Consider the following 23,118-nt stretch of genomic DNA (forward strand, 5'->3'; position numbering starts at 1 on the left):
ATCTTGAAGAAGAAGAACAAAGTTGGAGGACTCACACTTCCCGATTTCAAAACTTACTACAAAGCTACTGTAATCAAAACAGTGTGGTGCTGGCACAAAGACTGGCATGCAGATCAGTGGAATAAACTCAAGAGTCCAGAAATCAACTCTTACATCATGGTCAACTGATTTTTGACAAGGGTGCCAAGACCATTCAATGTGAAAAGAATACTCTCTTCAACAAGTGGTGCTGGGGCAACGCATATCCACAGGCAAAAGAATGAAGCTGGACCCTTACCTCAAATCATATAAAAAAATTAGCTCAAAACAGATCAAAGAAATAAAACCACAAAACTGTCAGAAATGGGTGTAAATCTGTGTGACCTTGGATTAGGCAATGATTTCTTAAATATGGTACCAAAATCACAAGCAGCAAAAGACAAAAATAGGTAAACTGGATTTTATCAAAATTTAAAACATTCATGTATAAAAGGACACTATCAAGAAAGTCAAAAACAAGCCATAAAATGGAGAAAAACATTTGAAAATCATATATTTGATAAGAATCTAGTGTCCAGAATATATAAAGAATTCTTTTAACTCAACAAAAGACAAGTAACCCAGTTTAGACATGGGGAAAGGATTTGAACAGACATTTCTCAAAGGAGATATACAAATATCCAGGAAGCACCTGCAAAGAGGCCTAGCATCATTAGTCTTTTTTTTTTTTTTACAGGGGGAGGTATTTGGTTTATTTATTTATTTTTTAGAGGGGGTACTGGGGATTGAACCCAGGACCTCATGCATGCTGAGCATGAGCTCTACCACTTGAGCTATGTGCTCCCCTTAGCATCATTAGTCTTAAGGAAACAAATCAGAACCACGATTGAAATAGCTCTTCATACCAACAAGGGTAGCTATAATTTTTTTTTAATGGAAATTGACATGTGTTGAAAAGCACATAGAGAAACCGGAACCTTTATGTACCACTGGTGGGAATGTAAAATGCTTCAGTTGCTGTGGAAAACAGTTCATCAGTTCTTTAAGAAGTTAAAAATAGAGTTAATATAGGACCCAGCAATTCCAATCATAGGTATACACCCAGGAGAATTCAAAACATATGTTTACATGAAACTTGTATGTGAATGTTGACAGCAGCACTATTCCTAACAGTCAAAAAGTGGAAACAACCCAAATGTCCATCAACTGATAAATGGATAAACAAAATGTGTTCTATCCATACAACGGAATACTATTCAGCCATAAAAAAGAATGAAGTACCAAATCATGCTGCAACATGGATAAACCTTGAAGCTATTACACTAAAGTGAAAGAAGTCAGACACAAATGGACATATATGACTGCATTTATATGAAATGTTGAGAATAGGCAAATCCATAGAAACCAAAAATTGATTAGTGTGTGCCAGGAGATGGGGGAGGGGAGAAAGTGGGACTGACTGCTGGTAGGTGTGAGGTTTCTTTTAGGGAAGATGGGAATGTTCTGGAATTAGTGGTGCTATTTGCACAACATTGGGAAAAATCCTAAAATCCACTGGATTGTACATTATAAAATGGTTTAATTTTATCTCAATTTAAAAAGCGTCAACATGTGCCAAGTTGCCCTTCGTTCTGAGCCAGAGGACAGTGTCCTCTTGGGGAGGCATCTAGTGCTGAAGGAGAGGGGCCTGGGGGTCTCCCAAGTCCCCCTGGCATCTTGCACATGAGGTAGGAGGTACCACCTCCATGCAGGCCTGATGTCTCTGGAGGTTTGTAGAGGGAGGGACAGGAGTGACCTCCCCTGCCACAGGGAGGCTTGTCTCAGTCCCTAGAGCAAATGCAAACATCAGACAGGACCCACAGGCAGAGGCCCTGCAGGCTGAGTCACGTAACAGGATTTCTGTAGGGAAGAGGCAAGACTTCAAAACACTGGTGCTGACACAAAGATCAAAAGACATTAGTTACAAAGGAGGAAATAGAAATGGACAATGATCATGGAAAGATGCTGGGCTCGCTGGTAATCAGAGGAATGTAAACAGCAATGGGACAGCATTTCCCCCCAATTCAGTTGTCAGAAATGGTTTGCTACTATGAAAGGTTGGCAGGGTGTGAGGAGATGTGTGCTCTCATTCCACGGCTGATGGGTGTGTGGCTTGGTAGGGCCACTGTGCAGGGCAACTTGACAGTAGCTATTAAAGTGAAAAATGTGCACACCCTATGACTCAGCAATTCCAATGCCCAGAATTTACTCTAAAGAAACACTCCCACGTGCACAGACAAGCATAAGATGTTTATGTGACACCACTTGTAATAGTGAAATGTTGGAAAAAACCTAAGTATTCACAAAAAGCCGACGTACATCCATTCGCTATCAAAATTAGTAGTTCTACGGGTATAATGTAAAATGATCTCCAAGACATATTGTTGGATTTAAAAAGCAAAAGCAAATTTTAGATGGATACGTACTATATATCATTAACGAAAAAAACAAAGCAAAACCCATAACAAAAGTATGCTAAGCCCTTGGAGCATTCTGCCTGGCAGGCTGGGGTGTGAGGCCAATTAACCATCCTTTCCTTATCTGGAAAAAGATGGACTTTAAAAAGCAACACAAGAAGAACATGGAACTGCCAGTCTTGGGCTGTTTCTTTTCCAAGAGATCATTTTTAACAAGTGCCGAGAACCAATGCACGGTTTGTTCCATGGGCTTTATTTCCTGCTCTGTGTTAGAAGACTTACTGCAGGCTTGTGTAGTACATCCTTTAGTGAAGAGAGGTAACCTGTCATCCCCCCAAAAAAGAACCTGTTTACTGGAAGAAAGTCTAGCTCAGTGGAAGAGCGCGTGCTTAGTGTGCACACAGTCCTGGGTTCAGTCCCCAGCACTTCCACTAAAATAAACAAATAAAACTAATTACCTCCCCCTCAAAAAAAAACCCCAAAAAATTAAAAACAATTTTTTTTAAAAAGAACCTGTTGATTAACACACAGCCTAACAGGAAGGGAAATTCCCTTATTTTTGACTATGAACGTTCCTAAAACAATAAGGCACATGCATAAAATTTATTTATTTTTTTGTTTTTTTAAAGTTCTGCAAGAATACTGACTAATCTGAAACAGTGAGGCAGGGAGAGGACCAGGAGCAGGCCTGGGGGCAGGAGACTGATCAAAGGGAATTTGAATCGTACCTATAACTGTTCAATTTATTTTCCATTTTCACCTCTAACTTTTTAAATAAAAAAGGATGACATAATGTTGGAGAAAACTATATTTAAAGATCATATTACTTTTACTTATGACAACATAAAATATTTTTGCTCTCACTTAAACATTAATATATAACAAAACATTATACAATGTACCAATATTTTGTAATAATATATTTAGTAAGAGCAATGTGATTTAATGTGTTTCTTTAGTTTTAAAATCTTGCTCCAATACTTTATATATAGTGACTAGGGGCTCTGGGTCAAAGTTCAAATATTTGGTTTTCATGCCTGACCTGGATGAAAAAAGGTGCTCTGGGTCAAACTGTTTCAGATGTGTCTTCTAATTTCGAATCAGGCGTCCAGGTCAAGGGCATGTCTCTTCAAAGTAGTTTTGCAGTTGATTTTATCAGATGTTTTATTTATATATATATAAATATAAATATAAAAAATATATGTTTTATTCATATATATATATATGAGAATATAGAAATATATACACATTTTATATTTTTAAAATTTTGTATTGTGAACTACACCAAATATACAAAATAGTGTAGAGAAATAACAATATGAAAACCCGTGCAAAGATCAGAACATTAGCAGAAACTCAGAAGCGTCCTGATCATACATCCCCTTCCTCCCCCAGCAGGGGAACCAGCTCAGGGCCAGGGGTGGGGGGTGTCTCTCACTCCCTTACTTTTCTTTCTAGTTCTACCACCTTTGTGTGTATATCCCTGAACAAGCTGCCTGTTTTCCTATTTCATCTACATGAACTCTCACTCATGCATTTTCTGTGGCTTGCGTCCCCACCCCGTATTGCTCAATATTATGATTTTTATTTATTGGTTTGCTTGTTTTTTTTGCAGTAAAATAAACATAACATAAAATGGACCATTTAATCCATTTTTAAGCATACAATTCACTGACATTAAGTAATATATTCATACTGTTGTGCAAGACCATGTTTTTAAGACTCAGCCATTCAATAAAAATATATTTAAAAAAAAGACTCAGCCATATTATCGTACATGGCTGCACGCAGGTCATTCACCTTTATTCCTTTAAAGCAATACACTGGGTGAATACTCTGTTAGGTGAATCTACTATCATTTATTAGTCCATCTACCATTTAGGGACCTATGGGTTCTTTTTTTTTTTTTTTTTTCCTTTCTTTTCTTTTGCTGTTACAAATAGTCTGGCTTAAACATTCTTGCCTTCATCTCCTGGGGCACATGTGAAAGAATTCTCTCTCTTTTTTTTAATTTATTTTATTTTTAAAAAATTGTTGAGGGAGATAATTAGGTTTCCTTACTTATTTATTTTTAGAGGGGATACTGGGGATTGAACCCAGGACCTTATGTATGCTAAGCATGCATTCTACCAGTTGAGCTATCCTCTCCCTGCATGTGAAAGAATTCTCAATGCATATTATTTCTGGTGGAATTGATGGATTTTACTGGTTTAATTTTCTATAAAGAGATGCTATGAACATACTACTTGTATAATTAAATTTCCATTTAGAAAAAGAAAAGGAAAGAAAGGAACTGCGATGTTTTCATAGAGCGCATGGGCAGGGCACAGTCTCTGAAAGGTACAACAGCCGAGGCATGTCCGCCCGCTGAAGGGATTATCCAGTGTGAATTCAGTTCAGCACCTGTCCTGGGCACCCAGCTCTGTCAGTGCTCCAGGCGCTAGTGGGCTGGGATGCAGGAGGCCTGGGTGCCCTCCCAACTCTGCCACAAAGAACAAGTCATCTCGCCTCCTGGGCCCATGGTTCTGGCATCTGTAAAACGAGGGGGTGGACCCACGGGATCAGAAGACTTCCTTCTAGCCCTTCTAGTTTAGGATTCTGAGCAGAATCAGAGTAGGGAGGCAGGGTAGTTCTATCTAGAAGCCAGAAGGAGACGGACTGGAGCCTAGGTAGGGAAGAACTCTGCCTCCCCAGGATTCAAAAAAGGACAAAAGACAAATGCTGGGCCCAGCCCTCGTCCGCCAGTAGAAGCCGTGTGGTGGTAAATGTTTAACAGTGCCCCTCTGGGGTAGGGAACCCGTGAACTGTAGCATTTTCTGATTTGTGTGGTTGTAAATACTCCCACAGGGCAGAAACCAGCCGTTCCTCTTTTCCATCGTTGTGTCCCATTACTTAGCTGGTACCTGGACACGCAACAAATAGTTGTTAAATGATGAGGAGTGGAGCTTACCAGGGCAGTACGGCCTAGGGCCCCCGAAACGTCGATTTTATAATTATGGATAGAACTGCCAGGGAACAAAGCTGAGGCTGGGCCATCTAGTATGCAGTGGATGCCTTATGTGCTAGGAGACACTGGGAGCTGGGGCGGAGATACTGAAAAGTGGTCTAAGGTCGAAAGAAATGCCCAGAGATGCTCAGACTCCATGTCCCCCAGACAGGAGTCCCAGGAGGGCAAATCACAGAACTGGGATATGAGCGCCCAGACCCTTAATACCTGGCTCACCCCACTGCCCTGCCCAGTTGGCCTCTCAAAGCCTTGCTGGAGAGGAGGGTCTAAAGTGCTGGGAGGCTGGGCGGCTGGAGGAAGAAGGATGGAGTGGAGGACACAGAGGGCTAGGAAAACGAAGAATTTGATAAGGCTGGGGAATGCGGCTTCTGATGTCTATGTAATAGAACAGAACTTCCTTCTAAGGAAAGATCTTGGAGAGAGCTTAGTTCTACTGAGGACTTGGTTATAGATTTTAAAAGGGCCAAGACTGATTTGGGGATTAGGGGCTGAAGAGAGGAAGTATCTGTCTGACAGGTTTCTGAAAGGTGGTTTGTGGCAGAAGGAGGGAGGAGGACCAGGACGCTCAGTGCTCCAACTGCTTCGTGGGAAGGACCACTAAGAATCAGAATACCCAGAGGGAGGGTACAGCTCCGTGGTACAGCACACACTTAGCATGCACAAGGTGCTGGGTTCAATCCCCAGAACCTCCATTAGTTAAAAAATAATAAATAAATACAAACCTATTTACCTCTGCTCCCCCCCCCCAAAAGAATCAGAATATCCAAAACACAATTCTAACATATCCTTATGAGATCTAAAGCTTCAGTAAAGGTTCTGCCACACTTGACAACCTTCTGGTTTGGAGGAAAATTCAAGAAAGCCCTGTGTCCAGGGCAGAGGTACGGGAATACCCAAGAGCAGAGAGGCAGGAGCAAGACTGCAGCTGAAAGAGGAATCAGAAGCAGAGGCCGCCATAACACCCGAGCCACTGGAATCCGGGCAGGCCCCCAGCGCCGCCTCTTCCCACACTGCCCGGGGCATGCCTGGACTGGAAGGTGTGGGATGTCTTGGGTAGGTATCAAGGGGCAGGGAGACCCCAGCTGACATCCAGGCTGCTGTCCCTGCTCCAGATTACCCTCTCAAAAGTAATGAAAGTCATCAGAGGTTAAGGGCTTCTGTGAGCCTGCCTCCGAGGATGCAAGAAAGGGAGGGAGCCGTTGAGAAGGGACCATGTATCTCTGTGCCAGCCAGTCGTGAGGAGAATCTGAACCCCAAAAGAGAAAGTGGTGGTGAAGGATTTCGAGGGAGGGGTCAGCAGGCTGCACCCATGGGGCCTGTTGAGAAGAGGAAGAGCTTTTTGGGGAGCCAGCCCAGGACAGGCCAAGCTTCCCCAGAAGTTGATGCAAACAGCACAGAAGGCAGATGAAGTCATTCCATTTGTCCAGAGAAAAGTCAGGGCCAGAGACCTGACGGTACTCCAGGAGAGCCAGGCAGACCCTGCTCCTGCTCTCCCCACCGCCCCCCGGCCTGGCCAGAACAGTGATGGGTAGAGAAGGGGGTGGGGCTTGGCCCAGAGAACAGAGGCCTCATGTGGGGGATCCCAGGCTGTTAGATCTCAGCATCCTTAATTCCCCCTTTGGCAAGTTTCTCCCCAAAGATCCCCAACTCCTCATCAATCTTCCAGGGTCTCATCCATCCCCGCAGGGCCCCACCTCTCCACGCCTGCCTTGAAGCTAAAGACTAACAGTGGAGATATTGACCATAATCTGGGAAAGGGGTCAGGACTGCTGGTGACAGCAACACCCTCAGATCCCACCAGGAACACTCTAAGAAGGGAGTTCAGGCACCTGGCGGATGTCGCAAAAAAGGATGGTTTTGCACAAGTAACTCTTCAGATCACACCCTTGTGCGGCTTCCCACTTGAGACGACCCTCCTGCAGAGAGGAGAGGAGGTTGGGGAAAGGCAGGAGGATGGAAAAAGTGAAGAGAAAGGAAACCAAAGAGTGAGATAGAGAACAGATCTAACAGATGAGCACACGGGGGTGTGAGATTTTATGAGCAGTGTGGAAACAGCAGCAAAGCCCCTGAATCAGAAATGGTCCGGAGAGACAAGCCAGTCTTTGGGGAAAGAGGAGCAGAGGGCCGTATGACCCATGTGTTCCTGGGACTCAAAGAGGGGAAAGTCAATTGCCAACATCCCCAAATCTGTCTTCCCAGGAGAACCGCAGAAATAGGGAAGCAGTGACCCATAGGATCGACCTTTAATCCCAAGTGCCCGAGGCAGGAGAGGAGATGGCCACCAGTGGCCAACACTGCTGGGGGTGGGAAGGGAGGACAAAGGTGGCAGTAGGGCGAAGGAGGCCAGTTGGGAGGGGATGACCCCATATCACAGGCTGGCAGGAAGGCTAAGTGATTGTGTATGAACTCCGGGCCTTCGTCTGACAGAGAAGGACACAGGTTTAAGTCTCTTGTTTGCAATTCTGAACAAGCCCATAGCAAACTATTTTGGCCATAAAACCAGACGTCAGCGAATGCCAGGCTGGTTCTAGTTATTACTCTCCCCACTAAAATATTCAGTAGTTTTGCTGCCTGGCGCTGAGTGCCGCCCCAGCCCTGTGAGGGTGCCTTGTGGTGCTAGTTTCTTCCCCCAAATCTGAACAATTCTGAATTTATCTGATGCCAAGTGTTTCAGATAAAAACAGGCAGGCCTGTCCTCAGTTCTGGTTCCCCTTTCTTCTCTAAACTGCCCACTTCTGTGTAAGAAGTGATGGGGGGAGAGCAGTGGGGACACGCAGGTCAGCCCGCCGGCTGTGAACGGTGGTAACGCGGGCATCGCTGTGTACAGATGCGTGAACAGGAGAGGCGGGTGTCTGTGCACAACCAACATTTTGTAAAGGCGGTATGCATAGACGGGTTAAAGTCTTCACGAGCGGAAGAGAGACAGAGACCACAGCTGGCGTGTTGGGGGCGTCTTTGAAGAGCAGCTTGTCTCTGACAGAGTCTGCCCTTTAACACTCTCCCAGCACCCAGCGCACGGAAAAGGGGGAGGGGAGGGGTGGCTGCCTGAGCGCAAAACAGTCACAGAAGAGCTTCAACTGCATCGAAGGTCAGCCTGCCACCCGACGGGGCAGGGGGCCACCCCGAGGGGAGAAGACCTTCCCGGGAGGTGCAGAGAAGCGGCACCGGCGCCCAGCGGGGGAGGTGCCAGCTCTGCCAAGGCCCGCGGTCAGCACCCGGGGCGCAGGAAGAGCTGCCAGGGCAGGAGCCATGGCCCTGCCACCTGCCTGCTGGCTGTGGGTTCTGGGGACCCTGGCAGGGCTCTCAGCTACCCCAGCCCCCAACAGCTGTCCAGAGAAGCACTACCGGGCTCCCAAAGAACTGTGCTGCCGGATGTGTGAGCCAGGTAGGAGCTGGCCTTGCCAGGGGCCAGCTGCGTGTGCAGGGAGAGGACCAGGCTAGGCGGGAAGGGGAGCAGAGAGGACTCCTGCAGAGGCCAGGAGGCAGCCCCTTGCAGAGGTGGGGGGGAGTGGCCTTCACTGGGCCTTGACCCTCGACCTCTGCTCGCAGGAATGTTCCTGGTGAAGCACTGCGACCAGGAAGGGAAGGCTGCTCAGTGTGGTCGCTGTACACCGGGGGTATCCTTCTCGCCAGACCATCACACCCGGCCCCACTGTGAGAGCTGCCGGCACTGTAACTCTGGTGAGATGGGCAAGCGTCTGGGGGTGCAAGGTGGGGATTGGGGTGTGGAGAAGCAAAGAGGAGGGGGAGGGGGAGCCTTGGTGGCTTCAAGGCTCTGGCAAATGGAGCCCATGGTGGGAAATGGGGCGCCCTGGGCAGGGCATGTGGATGTGATGGGGAGAGCTGGGGTGAAGTGTCTCAGGGAAGGGGCCAAGCAGAGTTTGAGGGACTGCTGAGAGGGGGTCTATGGCTGGGTTCAAGGCAATGCAAGGGAGGAAGTGGCCCCAGGACCTTAGATTTCAGACGAGCAACAGCCCACTGATGAACTGGCTGTATTCGTGGACTGCATGCTTGTCTGGAACTTGGCACACATCTCTCTAGGGACCTAACGATACCAGCCAGAGGGTAACAGCCCTTTTTGCCCAAAAGCCAATTTAGGAAAATGAATGTGTATGTCGCTTGTGTTTTTATCTATTCTGTAATTTCATCTTTTTAAAAATTAGGACATGAACTGTCTGTGGCTGTGTTATGAATACTTTCATTATTTCTCCATTTTAGCCAGAATTTCAGAAACTATGTATGTACCAGTGTACCTAGGTTGGCAGATTTAAAGTGGCCCCCTGGAACAGGTGTTCTCCAGCGGAGAACTTTTGAGGACTGTTTAGCTGAACTGTGACCCTACTTGCCTGCAAGTGCCCTGGGTCTGACTAGGCCTTTTAATACTGGCCCACATCCGGGTGCTGCTGCCTTGCCCAGAATCACCCCTTCTGAACCACAAGGACGGGTGAGCCCTGCCCTCGCAGTGCCCCGCACGTCCACCTCCACCAGGATGCCTGGTTGGCAGCCACCTAGCACCTGATCTCGACACACGAATAAAATTTAGATTTCAAAGGCAAAGGATGTCAGTAATCAACTTTACTCTCTAGTAAAGTTAAAACCCTGTCAGGGACCACAGCAGCACTACTCCTAATTGCTAACAGCCGGAAACTACCCAAATGCACAGTAACAGTAGAAGGGGCGAATGAACTGTGGTATATTCACACAGTGGAATACTACACAGCAGTGAGAATGACTGACAATCACACTCAGCAACATGGATTAATCTCACAAAGAGTTGAGTAAAAGCAGCCGGGCACAAATGAGTTCATACACATGATTCCCTGTAGGTGGTTCCAAAATTGGCAAAACCAACTCATGGTGTTAGACTAATGGCTATTCTTGGCGGGGAGGGCGTTAGTGACTAGCAAGGAACACTACCGGTCACCTTGTTTCTTGATCTGGTGCTGGTTACACCCGTGAGTCCCATTTGTCCCAGTTCTCAAGCTTTTACACTTGTGACGCGTGTACTTCAATAAGAAGCTATAAAGGCATCGGTGAGTAAGAGAGAAAATCAGATAAGCTGTTTCTACTTCTGAACCACAAATTTTCTAAAAGGTCCAACTTTGTCTTGAATGACAATAACACAAATGGCAAAGGCACTGGTGGCAGTGAGGGAGGGGCAGGTCTATGTGGGGGTGGGGAGGCGGGATTGGGAGGGCAGCCCCTCCCTGGAGGTGGGCCTGGGACACGGCTGGGGAGAGGAGTAACCTCGTCTGCTCCCCCCGCCCCCTCTGTCTCCAGGTCTTCTCATTCGAAACTGCACCCTCACCTCCAATACTGAGTGTGCCTGCCCTGAGGGCTGGCAGTGCAGGGACAAGGAGTGTACAGAGTGTGACCGTCCACACCAGGCCCCAGGCCCACACCCACAACCCTTCCAGTCACCTGACGCTGAAGGTAAGTTCCAGATAACCCTTTGTCTGGTCATTTGGGGTAAGGGTCACACCCCAACTAGCGCACCCTCCCCTTCCATGCCCAGCCCATTCAGCCGGTCTCTGCCTTCCCATCTCATCTAGGGCCTCTCAGGCCTTCAGCCTGGCCTTGTGTCCTCTGGGGCCCCGGCTGCTGCTCATCTTGTCTCTGTTTTTCCAGAGATGCCAGAGGCCAGGACAGCCAGGCACACGCGGACCCTGGCTGGCTCCATGCTGCAGCCTGCCCCCACCCTCTCGACCCACTGGCCACCCCAGGAGAGAATGCACACAGAAGAGTCCAGGAGGGAAGCCAGTCAGAAGGGTCCTGGGAGGAGGGGTAAGAAGAGGGAGAAGCAGAGTCCAGGGATTAGGAAAGGACTTGGGCCAACGCTGGGGGTGGGAGAGGCAGGTGGGGGATAGAAGAGAGGCAGGGGTGACAGGAGGGCTGGGATGAGGGGAGTCAAGGGCTTGGCCCTCCCCAAAACCCCCTGTGGCCCCTGCCCATCACAGCCCAAAAGTCCCTGTGCAGCTCGGAATGCATCCGCATCTTTGTGATCCTCTCTGGAATGTTCATTGCTTTCACCATAGTCGGAGCCCTGTTCCTCCATCAACAAAGAAAATACGGATTAAGTAAGAGACAAAATATAGGTCTCCAGGCCTGTTCCTGCACCCCACCCCTCCCCACCACCTGGGCCCTGCCACCCGACCTGGAAGCTCATCGAACTTCTCCAGCTCCACCTTTTCCACCCTATTCCCTCCCTTCCTCTCTTCTCAGCTGGGCCCTCCTGACAGCCCTCCCCCAAGCTACCCGCCTTTGGTCACCCTGTCTCCCGTCTCCCTTCGCCCCTTCCCCACCGCCGGCCAAGCCTCATCCCATTCTCCCTCCGCAGACGCGGGAGAAAGTCCAGCGGCGCCTGCAGAGCCTTGTCCATACAGCTGCCCCAGGGAGGAAGAGGGCGGCGCCATCCCCATTCAGGAGGATTACCGAAAACCTGAGCCGGCTTGCTACCTCTGAGCCGGTGCTCGGCGGAGCCCTGCAATCAAGTCCTAGCCTCCATCCCACCCCACCGGCCATCCAGGGGGATAGAGAGCTGGCACCCCCAACTTCAGCACCATCCTCTCATCAGGACCCTTTCCTGTGTACAGACGGGAGACTATCCTGTGTGCCTTTTCGAGACTGGCAGTGGCGAGGACAAAAGGGAATGAGGTGGAGGGCGGGAAGCAGGAGCCGGGTGTGTCCTCGGCTTCACCCCTTTGCTGCAAGAGGGCTGGGGCTCCAGGTTAGAAAGCACACTTCTGCCCACGAACGGCCCACGTACTATACCGCTGATCTGGAAACCTGGCGAAATAAAGTGACAGATTGCAGCACCTGCAGCTCTCCAGCTCAGAAATTGCAGTCTCCCAACGCAGGCCACGCCCAGCCCCCTTGGCCACCCGGGGCCTGGGGGCGGAGCCTTCTCCGGCGCAGAAGTGCCGGGGCCAGCGCGCGAAGCGGGGAGGCGTGGGTTGGTGGAGGGAGTAGGTAGGGCACCCACCGAAAGTTGGGGTGGGTCCCGGCCACTGGGGAGCCTTCGTCTGGCGTCAGCCTCCCTTTCTTCGCCCCGCCTCCCTTCCCGTACTTCCATCTCCACTTTCTTGGGGGCTGGTTGGGGGCAAAAGGGTGCATGCAGTGAAGTCAGGTCCTGAAACCACCAGGGGATTTTTTTTTTTTTTTTTTTTTTTTTTGCGGGGGAGCAGGTGGAAAGAAAGGAGAACAGTGAACAGGCCTCTGGCTCCTGCGCGAATGGCTTCACCCAGAGGCAAAGGCAGCCGCGGTGACACTTCCTCAAAGTGAAAGCGAAAGTCAAGTAGGCAGAGAGGACACAAGAGAAGGGGACAGGAGCTGCCAGCGAGGGGTGTTTGGAGCCCCCTTTGCAGCCGGGACCTTGCCTGCGGTCGGGGGTGGGCAGGGAGACTGTAAGGGCGGCGGGAGAGGAGGGCCTGAGAGCAGCCCCCATGGGCGCCAAGGAATGGTGCCTGCTGATCTGCTTGGCTCTCTCCGGGGCGGCAGACGCCGGTGAGTCGCGAAGGGCTGGCTGGTGGGGCTTGTTGGGCTAAAGCAACATCAGGTAGCCCCTCGCTGAGACCCCAAAAGGGAAAAAGGGCCGGGGATGGCTTCCAGTCGCCTTCTAAGCCCAGCGGGTGGAAGGCTCAGCGGCTGATAGTGTAAGGAACCAATTGTGCTGGGAAGAGAGGCTGACAGCTCTGTGCGGAAAGGGTCAAATGAAGAAATGAGGGGCCCCTTCGGTGGATGTGCTGGGGGCTGCTGTCCTATTGGAGAGGGCATTGGCCTGGGAGCAGACACCTTCAGGAGAGGAAGAGAGGCCCTAGCTAGGAAATCGCTTGGGAGGTGCCACCAGAGGTGGGGGAGGGGAGAGCCACCTGTAATGGCCCAGAGCCATCAGACCATGGGGGCTGGCTGGGGAGTAGACACAGCTGCCATCGCCCTCACTGCCACGCAAACCCGCCTCCTCTCCCAGTGGTAATTTTGCTGCAAATTCCTATGACTGAAGGGATAGTTTTTCATGGGATAGCTGGACATAACAGTTTCCTAAACCTGTCTGGAGCAAGGTAAATCCAGGACTTTAAATCACACCAAGAAGTATGTACCTGGAGAAGCAGGTGCTATCCAGAAAGCTGGTTCTGGGTAAAACAGGAGAAGAGAGGGACGTGGAGACAGCTAGGAACAGGGAAGGTTACCCGCTGATGACTCGACAGTTTGGGGCGGGGGAGCAAGTATAGAAGTAACTTTCTGGGCAAGAGGGTGCTCACCCCAGCCTTTTGCCTGCAGCAGAGAGGCAGTGGCGGGCAGTGGATGTGGTGCTGGACTGCTTCCTGGTGAAGGAAGGTTCTCACCATGGAGCTTTTGCCAGCAGTAGGAACACGGTAAAGGCCTTGTTGGTGCTGAAGCAGGTGCCAGTGCCAGATGATGGCTCCCTAGAAGGCCTCACAGATTTCCAAGGGGGCACACTGGCCAAGGATGACACCCAGATTATCTTCGAGGCCTCAGGTAAGAACACTACCCTGTGTCCCAGTCCGTCTGGGCTCCCTCCAGTTCTGGAGCCCAGTTCCCAAGGACACCAGCCACACCTGCTTCCTGTCGGCCCAGGTGTTCTCAATCCAGCTAGACCCCTGTGCTGCCCTTCTCCCCCAGTGAACCTGGTACAGATGCCCCAGGCCGAGGCCTTGCTCCACGCTGACTGCAGCGGGAACGACGTGACCTGTGAGATCTCCCGTTACTCTCTCCAGGCCAGGCAAGAGGCCGCCATGGAGACGGCAGCCTGGTTCATCACCAACGTGCAGGTGTCTGGAGGGGGACCTAGTATCTCCATGGTGATGAAAACTCTCGGGGATGCTGAGAATGGGGCTGTCTTGCATCCCACGCTGAACCTGCCCCTGAGCCCCCAGAGGACTGTGCAAACTGCAGGTGAGAAAATGAAAAACAGCACAAGAAAGTTGTGTTTTTTTTTAAGTGGTCAGAGATGGGAGAATAGTAGAAGGGGACATGTCTGCCTCCATGCATATCGGTCATCTCAGGGTGTCCTCTAGGCCTCAGTACTCTCTTCCTAAAGACCCCAAATGGGGACAGTTCTCACCTTGCGGGGTGGCCTGAGGACATAAGACATGGGTGGTTCTATTCCTCTATGCTGTCCACAGCAGTCTCACTGAGCCAAGCAGCAGTTTCTCCCCGGCACAGCTAGCCTGGGTGCTTCAAGATGACGCGAACAGAGAGCACAGGCACGCGGGATTTGTTCATTATCTCTTACCAGTAAAACCCGGTCCTTGCCCTCTACAACCTTGCACGTCCCAGGGGACACAGGAAATTGAGAACATGGTGACAGGTTTCTCCAAAATGCATCAAATCCAATATTTTGTAAGAAGAGACAGCCAAGTCCAGAGGAGATTAGGGGGCTACCCTCCTACCCTTAGAAAGCTCCAGAACACACAAACCATCCTGTGGTCCACCCTAAATGTATCCTGCTACATCAGAAAAAGGGTCCTCATGTCTGTCCAGGGTCAACCGTAGTCCTAGCAAGGCTAGGCATTGCCCCCCTTTTGGGGGGGGTATTTCAAACCTACGAAAAAGGTGAAATAATAATAAACGCCTGTATACCATGCACCTGGATTCACCAGTTAACATGTTGCCACATCCTCTCACCCTCCCTCACCCTCTCTCTCCATATATTTTCCCCCTTCTTAACTGAGAATAAACTGCAGACATCACCACACTTCATCCCAAATGCTTCCAGGGATAGCGTGTGTTAGTTTATCACCAAAGACAGGAATGTTCTCCATTATCGGGGGGGAGGGTATAGCTCAGTGGTAGAGTGCATGCCTAGTATGCATGAGGTCCTAGGTTCAATCCCCAGTACCTCCATTAAAAAAAAAAAACTAAATAAAAATTTAAAAAACAATTACCTCCCCACCAAAATAAACAAATTTTTTAAAAATTAAAAAAAAAGAATGTTCTCCATTATCATAAAACCATTGCCTCAGCAGCCAACCCTGGTGTGGAGTGGTCTACTGGGGGTGTGGGCAGTATCGGGGTGCAGAGTGCAGGTAACTCAGTAATGCATGTTCTCAGCATGACTCTCCACCGGCAATTGTGAACCGTATCAGTGACAACACACTCCTCCCTGCCAGCGCGGACTGTCCCCATCTCCCCACACCCCGGGCTGGTCTGCTCCTGATAACCATATTGAAGGCATTTTTAAAACGGATACAATAATACTATCAACTATTAAGTCCAAATTCAAACATCTTCATTTGCCCCTGTAGTGGTCTTTACAGCTTTCAGGGTTTTCATTTTGTTTTGTTTTTGGAGGCCAGGGTTCAAACAAGGATTGTGCATGGCGTACAGTTGTCCTGTCCCTTCAGCACCCTTTACTCCAGAACAGTCTTCAGAGCCTGGGCGTTTCGGAGCCCAGGCCACTGTCTTGTAGACATCCTGGCATTTGGATTTATCTGATTGTTTTCCTAATTAGAATGAGGTTCAGCCCATTTGGCACAAATACCGCCACTGTGTGCTTTTTTAAACTGACTCCTTTAGTCTTCTCAGCAGATGAGCTTGGCGACACTGAGCGGCTCACCCAAGGTCACAGAGCCAGTTAAGTGGAAGTGCCTGGCTTCCAAAAGCTCTGTCTGTCACTCCACTAGTTGTTACCGGAGGGTCAACGGTAATCCAGAGTTTTCCATGTGTATTTCTCCCAGGCCATAACTTTCATCAGATCAGCCAAGGGGTAAGTGACTCCAAAAAGTACCACGTGTGCCATGCTGCCTCTCACCACGCCCCCAGCATGCCACAGCTCAGAGACCAGGTGGCCTCAAACAGGGAGCAGTCCCCAGTCATCCCTCTTTCTCTCCCGCAGTGGAGTTCCAGGTGACAGCACGGACCCCGTCCCTGGACCTCCTGCTGGGGTCCTCAGTCTCCCTGCCCTGTGGCTTCTCCATGGCACCAGGCTTGGTCCTCACCAACGTAGAGTGGCGGCTGCAGCACATGGGGAGTGGACGACTGGTGTACAGCTGGACCACGGGGCAGGGGCAGGCCAAGCGGGAGGGTGCCACCCTGGAGCCTGAGCAGCTACTCCTCACTGGGGACGCCTCCCTCACCCTCCCCAGCCTCACTGTGAAGGATGAAGGGGCCTATGTATGCCAGATCTCCACCTCCCGCTTCCGAGCGCAACAGATTATCCAGCTCCACGTCCAAGGTGAGGCCAGACCTCAGTGATCTGGGGAGAGGGAAAGGGATACGCCTGTTGGGAGTGTTGTCCAGAGTGAGATCAAACACAGGGGCAGTTTCCCGAGAGGCAGACTGCATTCGCACGACCTGAACACCTCTCCATCCTAGAAGCCCACATGGCATCAGATTGAGCTTCCCACCAGGCTCTGGGGTAATTCCACTGAGACACTCCCCAGCCCAGGGTCCCGCTGCCCCGCCCTGGATGGCTGTCTCCTGTCACCCCATCCACTTGGAGCACGTCCTGAGGAGGGGCAGTGGCAAACCAAGGAGGGGCTGTGGGAGTGGTCCTGACCGGGAGGACTGTTTCACCACTGATATCCTTTCAAATCACTGGCCTGTGTCACTAAAAAGCAAGCCAGTCTTTAGCTGGTTTTGCTATTGCTTTTCAGTTACCTGTGGAAATTGTCCCCCCTTATGTCCTGCATCCCAGATGGACCCCTCACACCCCCATCACCCCCTGAGGAGGAACCTTCACCCTCCACAACGCTCGTGGGCTCAGCAGGAGAGGCTCTAGGCTCCTCAGCTGTCCCAAAGGCCCCCCCTGGAATTTTATTACTCCTCCTTTCTTCCAGCTCGCCCCAAAGTACAACTAAGCCTGGCCAACGAAGCCCTGCCAACCACCCTCATCTGCAGTGTCACCGGCTATTATCCTCTGGATGTGACTGTGACGTGGACCCGAGAGGAGCTGGATGGAGCCCGGGTCCCGGTCTCTGGCGCCTCCTTCTCCAGCCTCCGGCAGAGCACGGCAGGCACTTACAGCATCTCCTCCTCGCTGACGGCAGAACCTGGCTCTGCGGGCGCCACTTACAGCTGCCAAGTCACCCACGTCTCCCTGGAGGAGCCTCTTGGGGCCAACACCTGGGTTGCCCCACCAGGTACAGGGGTGCCCTCCTTTTCCCACTTCATGTTTGGGCTCACAGCTCCCACCCCCTCTGGCCTGTTCTGCTTCCCACAGCGCTTTGCTCACGGTCCCAGTGGCTTCCTTCCCACCAAATGTCCCCCAAGACCTTATTACCCACCAGGTTATGGGGTACCAGGCACAGCTGAGAGCTGGAGACCAGGGCTGAACACCTCCTCATCCCACCCTGGAGGAGCTTAGTCCTGCGGGGGGACAGACGAGGCAGTCAGGGAGGATGACCCGGGGAGAGCTGCCAGCTAGCTCAGCCAGCTCGGGGGGAGAGGGGACACCAGGACAGAAAAGAAGGTACATGTGGAGGCCCAGTTATAAAACTGCCTAAAAAGAATTGCAGGAACCTGCACAGCTAGAGGCAAGGCTGCGGGGGAAAAGGTGGCCGTAAGCTTGAGATCGGTCCTGAGCACCCAGACGAGTGCCCGCACGTGTGGTCCTGACTCCCACTTCAGAGATGAGTAAACTGGCCTGATGGATCTTAAGTAACTTGCCCCAGCTCACCTGCTTAGGAAATGGTAAAATAGAAAGTGTGAGAAATAGGCAGACTGATTGCCCTACAGCCTCAACCGCCCCCCACTGCTCTCAGGGGGCAGGTAACAACAGGCCTTCAAGCTGGAACTTCATCCAGAGGCCACAGAATGTCACCGAAAGGTGTCATACCATAAAGAATCGGCACCTTAAAATGCACACGTCCATGCGGACTGTAAGCTTCCCTGAAATGGGGTCGTGCCTCTGTCCCCATCGTTCCCCAGCTATTTACAAAATTCCAGCTTAACTGTCAACAGCTAATCTGAACTAAATCTCTCTTGCAAAGCAGTTTGAAAAAATGTTGTCCTGAGGTGGGAAGAGGTAGAGGATTCTGTGTGGAGGAACAAATGAACATCCACCCACCCACCGTGTATCTGGACCCTGGGCGAGAGCAGGAGAGGCCTTGATAGGGGCTCCTCAACCAGACACACACACACAGACACACACACCCTCTGTCCCTCCTGCCGGGCAGACGCTGAGGGTGGGGCTCAGTATGACTCCTCCCTACTGATCCCTGTCTACGCCCCTGTCACCCACAGAGCAGGGGACGGCCTTTGGAGTCCTCTTTGCCAGCAGCCTCTTCCTCCTTGCACTGCTGTTCCTGGGGCTGCAGAGACGCCAAGGTAAGAAAGAGCCTGGTCGTCCTCCACTCTGGCCCTGACCCGCCTCACCTGGAGATCAGCCTGCTCTAACCATCGCCACACCCAGATCAGGGATGAAGCCCAAGCACCCCAAGCTCCAGCCGGCCCCCCACCACAGCCCCCAGCTCTTGGGGTGACCCCAGCTGAACCCAAGCCTGTCCCCTCTTGTTTTCTCCTAGCTACCTCACCAAGGCCTGCCGAGACCCCGAGGCACTCTGGGTAGCCACTCTCCTGCCTTAGACTTAAAAGATAGTCACATTCTCCCTGAAGGACTCTAAGCCGGGTCCCAGAGCTCAAAAAGGCCCCGGGAAAGGTATGAAGAAGGCACAGGGACGCCGGCCTTCTGCCACCGTGTACCCTGGGCTGGTTTTCCGAGGGAGGGAATGTGAAGAGGTGAGAGGAAGGCAGGAGGTCTGGGTGGACGTTAAAACATGAGCCAGATTTGAAGTGTGCTGGTAGCAAAAGGTAACAGAAAAAAATTAAAGAAAGAACACGTGGGGGTAGTGGGGCGAGGGGTGGGGGCTGGGCCACTACACACAGTCCCTGAGCTCTGTCCCAATAAACCCCCCACGTCCTCGAAAGCAAAGCTTCTCCACTTTCCTGTTTTTCCCCACGCTGGGCCCCACGGAGACCTGCCCCCGGCCTCGCTGCTCCGACGTGCAAAGTGTGCAAGGTGTGAAACGAAGACCCCCAGCAGGAGCCCCGGGGCCCCATCTCAGTTGCTCTGCGTAACTCTGGACTGCGGTCAAGGGCCTGCACTTGTGGAGTTGCTGGGCCCTTACACTGACAAACCCCTCATGCCCTCAGTAGCAGAGGAGAGATTTCTCCTTTCGGTCACTTCTAAAGCGGGCCTGGTCACTGCAGGGGGACTCAGCGTGAGACAGCTGTGTGTGCGGACAACGGGGAACAGAGCCCAGGAGCGGGGAGGGAGGAGACAGCAGATGTGTGAGAAGCCTGCAGGTGTTTGTCAGGGAGACGCCCACTCAGCTTCCTGTCACCACCCGCCACCTCCTGTACCCAGAAGACCTGGGCCCCTTCAGGTACGAAGGCTGACAGTGGAGACCACTTCCTCCACCAGCGCCCAGATCTTTCATCTCGAGAAGACCGACGGCACATGGAAGCCACCCTGGCCCCAAGCAAGACCACAGAGAAGTTGGAAAGAGACAGCAGCCCCCTCTGCCCCGCCTCAGACTCTCCAACCCAAACAATAACCAAATCAGTTGAGTGGTAGGAAGTTGTAATTTTTTTTTTTGCCTTTGTTCAGAATACAGGAAATTGGTAAATATGCCACATGCCTTTGGTGGAAGTACAACTTATTATTCTATACAAGTATGAGATTGGGGTTAGGAAAAAAGGCAGAGGTGATGACAGACACACAGTGGAAACCGGAGCAGGGGCTGCAGGAGGCCCGGCTTTAGCTGCGTATTTGTTCATGCACATGGCTGGTGGGAGGGGAGGGGGAGAGCAGACACAGAAGGGGGTTGGGGGGGCTGAGAAAGAGAGTAGAAGGGCTAACATCTCCAGAAGAACAAAGCCAGCTACATCTGGGGAGCCTCAGAGGGACAGAAGCCCAGGAAGTGATTCCTGTGACGGGGTGGGCAGGGCGGACCCAGAGGGCGGATTTGCTCCAGGCTCAGGCCACATCGAGGACAGTGGTGGTTCTTCTCCAGCGGTGACCCCCTGCATTAGGCATGGGGGAGCCCAGAGGAGAGTGGAGGCCTTCGGGGGGACCGTTAGGAGGGTACACTGACTGCCTTCGTCCAGCTCTTCCGTCCTGCCCTGGGGCAGGACGAAGGGAATGTGGGAACAGGGCGAAGGGAGAGGAAGGATGGTTTTGCGTCACGAAATGCTGCTGCATGGAAAGCGAGCTCGGCCCAGCCCAGCCTCAGCCTCCTAGTGCAGGTGGACGAGGGACATGGGTGGTCCCCTCAGCCGGGTCCATCTCACTCAGTACCCTTTCCTGAAGCCCGTCCTCAGGGCCCACTGTGCCACAAACCACACAGAGACGGGGGAAGGAGAGGAGGCAACGTGGAATTCAGACAGGCAGGTGTGCTCTGGAGGGGAACGGGCTGCTGGAAGGACAGAGGCCGCTCTAGATGAGAAGGCCCCGTGGCGGCACAGTGGTCCACGAGCACGCCTTGTCTGCGGACTGTCCCGCCTCCTCCCCAAGACTGGGTCAGCAGGGGTACCAGGCTTCTCTAAACACTCAGGAGCGGCCAGGCCTCAGGAAGGACCTCTTGCCTCATCCCTGCCTTTGGCAGTACATGGGGGTGGTGTGGAGGAAAGGATGCCTGCGGAGTTCAGGGATCCTCACTTCCAACGCCACATGCTCCTTTATCAACAGGACAGAACAGGAGGACAAGAAGTGGCTTCCCCTGAGCTTGGTATTTTCAAGTAAGGCCCCAGACTCATGTTGCTCTATAACTAACAGGCAGTCTCTCTTTATCTAGGCCCATGAATAAATTTACATGAGAGTCTCAGACTCTGGCTATAGGAAATCATTTGATGCCCCCGTGAACAATACAGGATGCTGCAGAAAACGTGGACAAGGGACAGCCCTTCCCAGGTGTGAGCCTGTGGCACCGCTTCTAGGATGGAATGAGAGTCCTGGCATTTTTGCTATAAATACGTGTTCTCTGGGTCTCTGGAGGACAGAGTAGAAGGCTGTAAGATCCCTGAAGACATAGAAAATCTTGGATCAACAGATTGGAACTAACTGCAAAAAAACAGGTTTGACTTTATAAAGGGTCTTGCACCAGGACCAAGTTGGACTTTAGGCTGCCCCAGGGTCCTCCTCAGGCCTGGCACAGGAGCAGGGCTCCGAGTGGCCGGGGCATTCTCCCAGCTGTCCTCAGCCCCCTCCAGCCAGCGGCAACACCACGGGCATGACACTCTTCTCCCTCCCCAGTCCTGCCACCTTCTTGGGCACGACACCTCAGCGACACCCCTTCCCTGCCCCTTGGGCTCCTACCCTTTTTGGCTTTGGGGAAACTTGAAAGAACATGAGAGGGTAGGAAGGAGACACCAGCCACCCTTCTTCAGGTGGTGACTTCCAGACTGTGCCACGAGCAGCATTTCTAGTGTCGCGGGACAGAGTGCAAATGAAAGCAACAGAAGAGAAGGAGTGGGCGATGGAGAAGCAAGGCTGGGATGGAGGAAGGCGGATGGGAATGTTCTGGGGAGACACAGAGGGAGAAGGACGTGAGTTTGGGTGGCAATGGAGGACAGGGAGGGGGCGGCACATTCTCAAGTAAAAAAGTAGACTGGACACAGGAATCAGGAGGTCCCAGATGGAAAAGAGAAAGAGACAGGAGAAAACAAGAGGGCAAATTACATCAGGTTATTAGACATTCAGGTGTTGTTGTAGGTGTCCCATCCCCACAGTCTCCCTCTGACCCGAGCTGGTGACAAACGGCACAACTCCACTTCCTCGGAACACGAGGGACCATCTTCCCATGGAGCCTTGCAGAGGGAAGGCTCATCCATCAAGTCCCTGGTCTCTGCCCTTCCTCCCCCAGAACCAGATGACGACCCCCCGGCAGCGATCTCCATACCTCAGTCAGAGCAGCCCCACTCCCCAGGCAGGCAGGCAGGCAGGGCTGGGAGAAGACTCCGGGACCTTCCCACCTCTTCACCCCACCAGCAACCTCAGCGATACTTACTTACAATAACTACCACGATGATGGCACAGATAGCTCCCAGCATGATCATCATCTGGAGAAACACAGACAAAAAATGAGCCATTGGAGTTGGGGAAGAAGGAAAGGAGCCGGGACTAGAGACGTGGGATGAGAACCTCCTCTGTCCTGGGGGCAGTGGAAGGAACCGCAGGGCACCCAGGGCAGCTGAAGGCCTCCCACCCCTCGTGCTTCCCTGCCAGGCAGAAACCCCTGCACCACAGCTGCAGCTTCCCGAGGACATCAGAGGGTCTGCAGCTTGCGCCTTTCTCCCTCGTTTCTGTTGCCTGGAGGCTTTCAGAGGAACTCCAGTGGAGGTGCAGACTTAAAATTTTTAGCCAGCTCGTTCATTTTTCATCATAAAGTGTTTGGCTCATTCCCAAAGGCTGCAGGTATTTAAATATATTTCTACTCTAGCCATCGTGTGGATGTTGGGTGTGTCTGAGGAAGGGCCAGGTGAGAATTTTTCCCCGGGGGTCGTTTGGGAAAAAGCAGCTTGACTAACTGTTTCCAAACTCCTCCAAACTCCTCGGGGTCTCCCAGTCCGGAGTTAGTGGTTTTGAGTACTCTAGCCTACCCTGGTGGCCAGCTTGGGTAATGCAGCCCAAGAAGGCGGCTTTCCAGATTTGCCCCCAGGAGTCCTGCCCGACGCAGATGCGAGAGGGAAGGAACGTAGAACCTGACGGTTTTCCTG

General features: G+C 51.7%; 3 protein-coding genes and 1 non-coding gene across 17 annotated transcripts in view; 3 read left to right on the forward strand and 1 right to left on the reverse strand.

The window, feature by feature from the left end:
• LOC105071110 (sodium channel epithelial 1 subunit alpha) overlaps positions 1 to 23,118 on the reverse strand; it is a 91,830-nt gene that overhangs the window by 65,164 nt on the left and 3,548 nt on the right. For 6 of the 10 annotated variants that reach the window (XR_012504104.1, XM_074357921.1, XM_074357926.1 and 3 more), the window contains exon 4: positions 22,410 to 22,461. Coding sequence is in view for 8 of the 10 variants with exons in the window: in XM_074357921.1 (XP_074214022.1) it covers positions 22,410 to 22,461 (52 nt within the window). In the remaining 2 variants the exon portion in view is untranslated. Of the gene's footprint in view, positions 1 to 15,669; positions 17,770 to 19,967; positions 22,011 to 22,409; positions 22,462 to 23,118 lie in introns of those variants that run through there. The other 4 variants (XR_012504105.1, XM_074357929.1, XM_074357932.1 and 1 more) reach the window with 4 other exon arrangements.
• CD27 (CD27 molecule) lies at positions 8,231 to 12,257 on the forward strand. Of its 2 annotated transcripts, XM_010957736.3 has the most exons (6): positions 8,238 to 8,827; positions 8,992 to 9,123; positions 10,723 to 10,875; positions 11,071 to 11,226; positions 11,400 to 11,519; positions 11,780 to 12,257. In XM_010957736.3, the coding sequence occupies exons 1-6, from the start codon at positions 8,692 to 8,694 to the stop codon at positions 11,902 to 11,904; spliced, it is 822 nt and encodes a 273-aa protein (XP_010956038.1). In that variant the 5' UTR covers positions 8,238 to 8,691; the 3' UTR covers positions 11,905 to 12,257. The 2 variants fall into 2 exon arrangements, with proteins under 2 accessions (XP_045374664.1, XP_010956038.1); XM_045518708.2 differs by lacking the exon at positions 11,400 to 11,519 and having other exon boundaries at positions 8,231 to 8,827.
• On the forward strand, positions 12,333 to 21,220 carry TAPBPL (TAP binding protein like). 4 transcript variants are annotated; one of them, XM_074357942.1, is made up of 8 exons: positions 12,333 to 12,411; positions 12,627 to 12,945; positions 13,720 to 13,938; positions 14,083 to 14,355; positions 16,298 to 16,636; positions 17,241 to 17,543; positions 18,646 to 18,729; positions 18,927 to 20,042. In XM_074357942.1, exons 2-8 carry the CDS (start codon positions 12,885 to 12,887, stop codon positions 18,968 to 18,970), a joined length of 1,323 nt encoding a protein of 440 aa, XP_074214043.1. In that variant the 5' UTR covers positions 12,333 to 12,411; positions 12,627 to 12,884; the 3' UTR covers positions 18,971 to 20,042. The 4 variants fall into 4 exon arrangements, with proteins under 4 accessions (XP_074214043.1, XP_045374662.2, XP_010956040.2 ...); XM_045518706.2 differs by lacking the exon at positions 18,927 to 20,042 and adding an exon at positions 21,198 to 21,220 and having other exon boundaries at positions 12,405 to 12,945; XM_010957738.3 differs by having other exon boundaries at positions 12,405 to 12,945.
• Positions 15,234 to 15,306, forward strand: TRNAT-AGU (transfer RNA threonine (anticodon AGU)). Its single transcript has one exon. It is a non-coding gene; the product is annotated as a tRNA-Thr (tRNA).

The sequence above is a fragment of the Camelus bactrianus genome, chromosome 34 (genome assembly GCF_048773025.1).
Source record: "Camelus bactrianus isolate YW-2024 breed Bactrian camel chromosome 34, ASM4877302v1, whole genome shotgun sequence".
NCBI lineage: Eukaryota > Metazoa > Chordata > Mammalia > Artiodactyla > Camelidae > Camelus > Camelus bactrianus.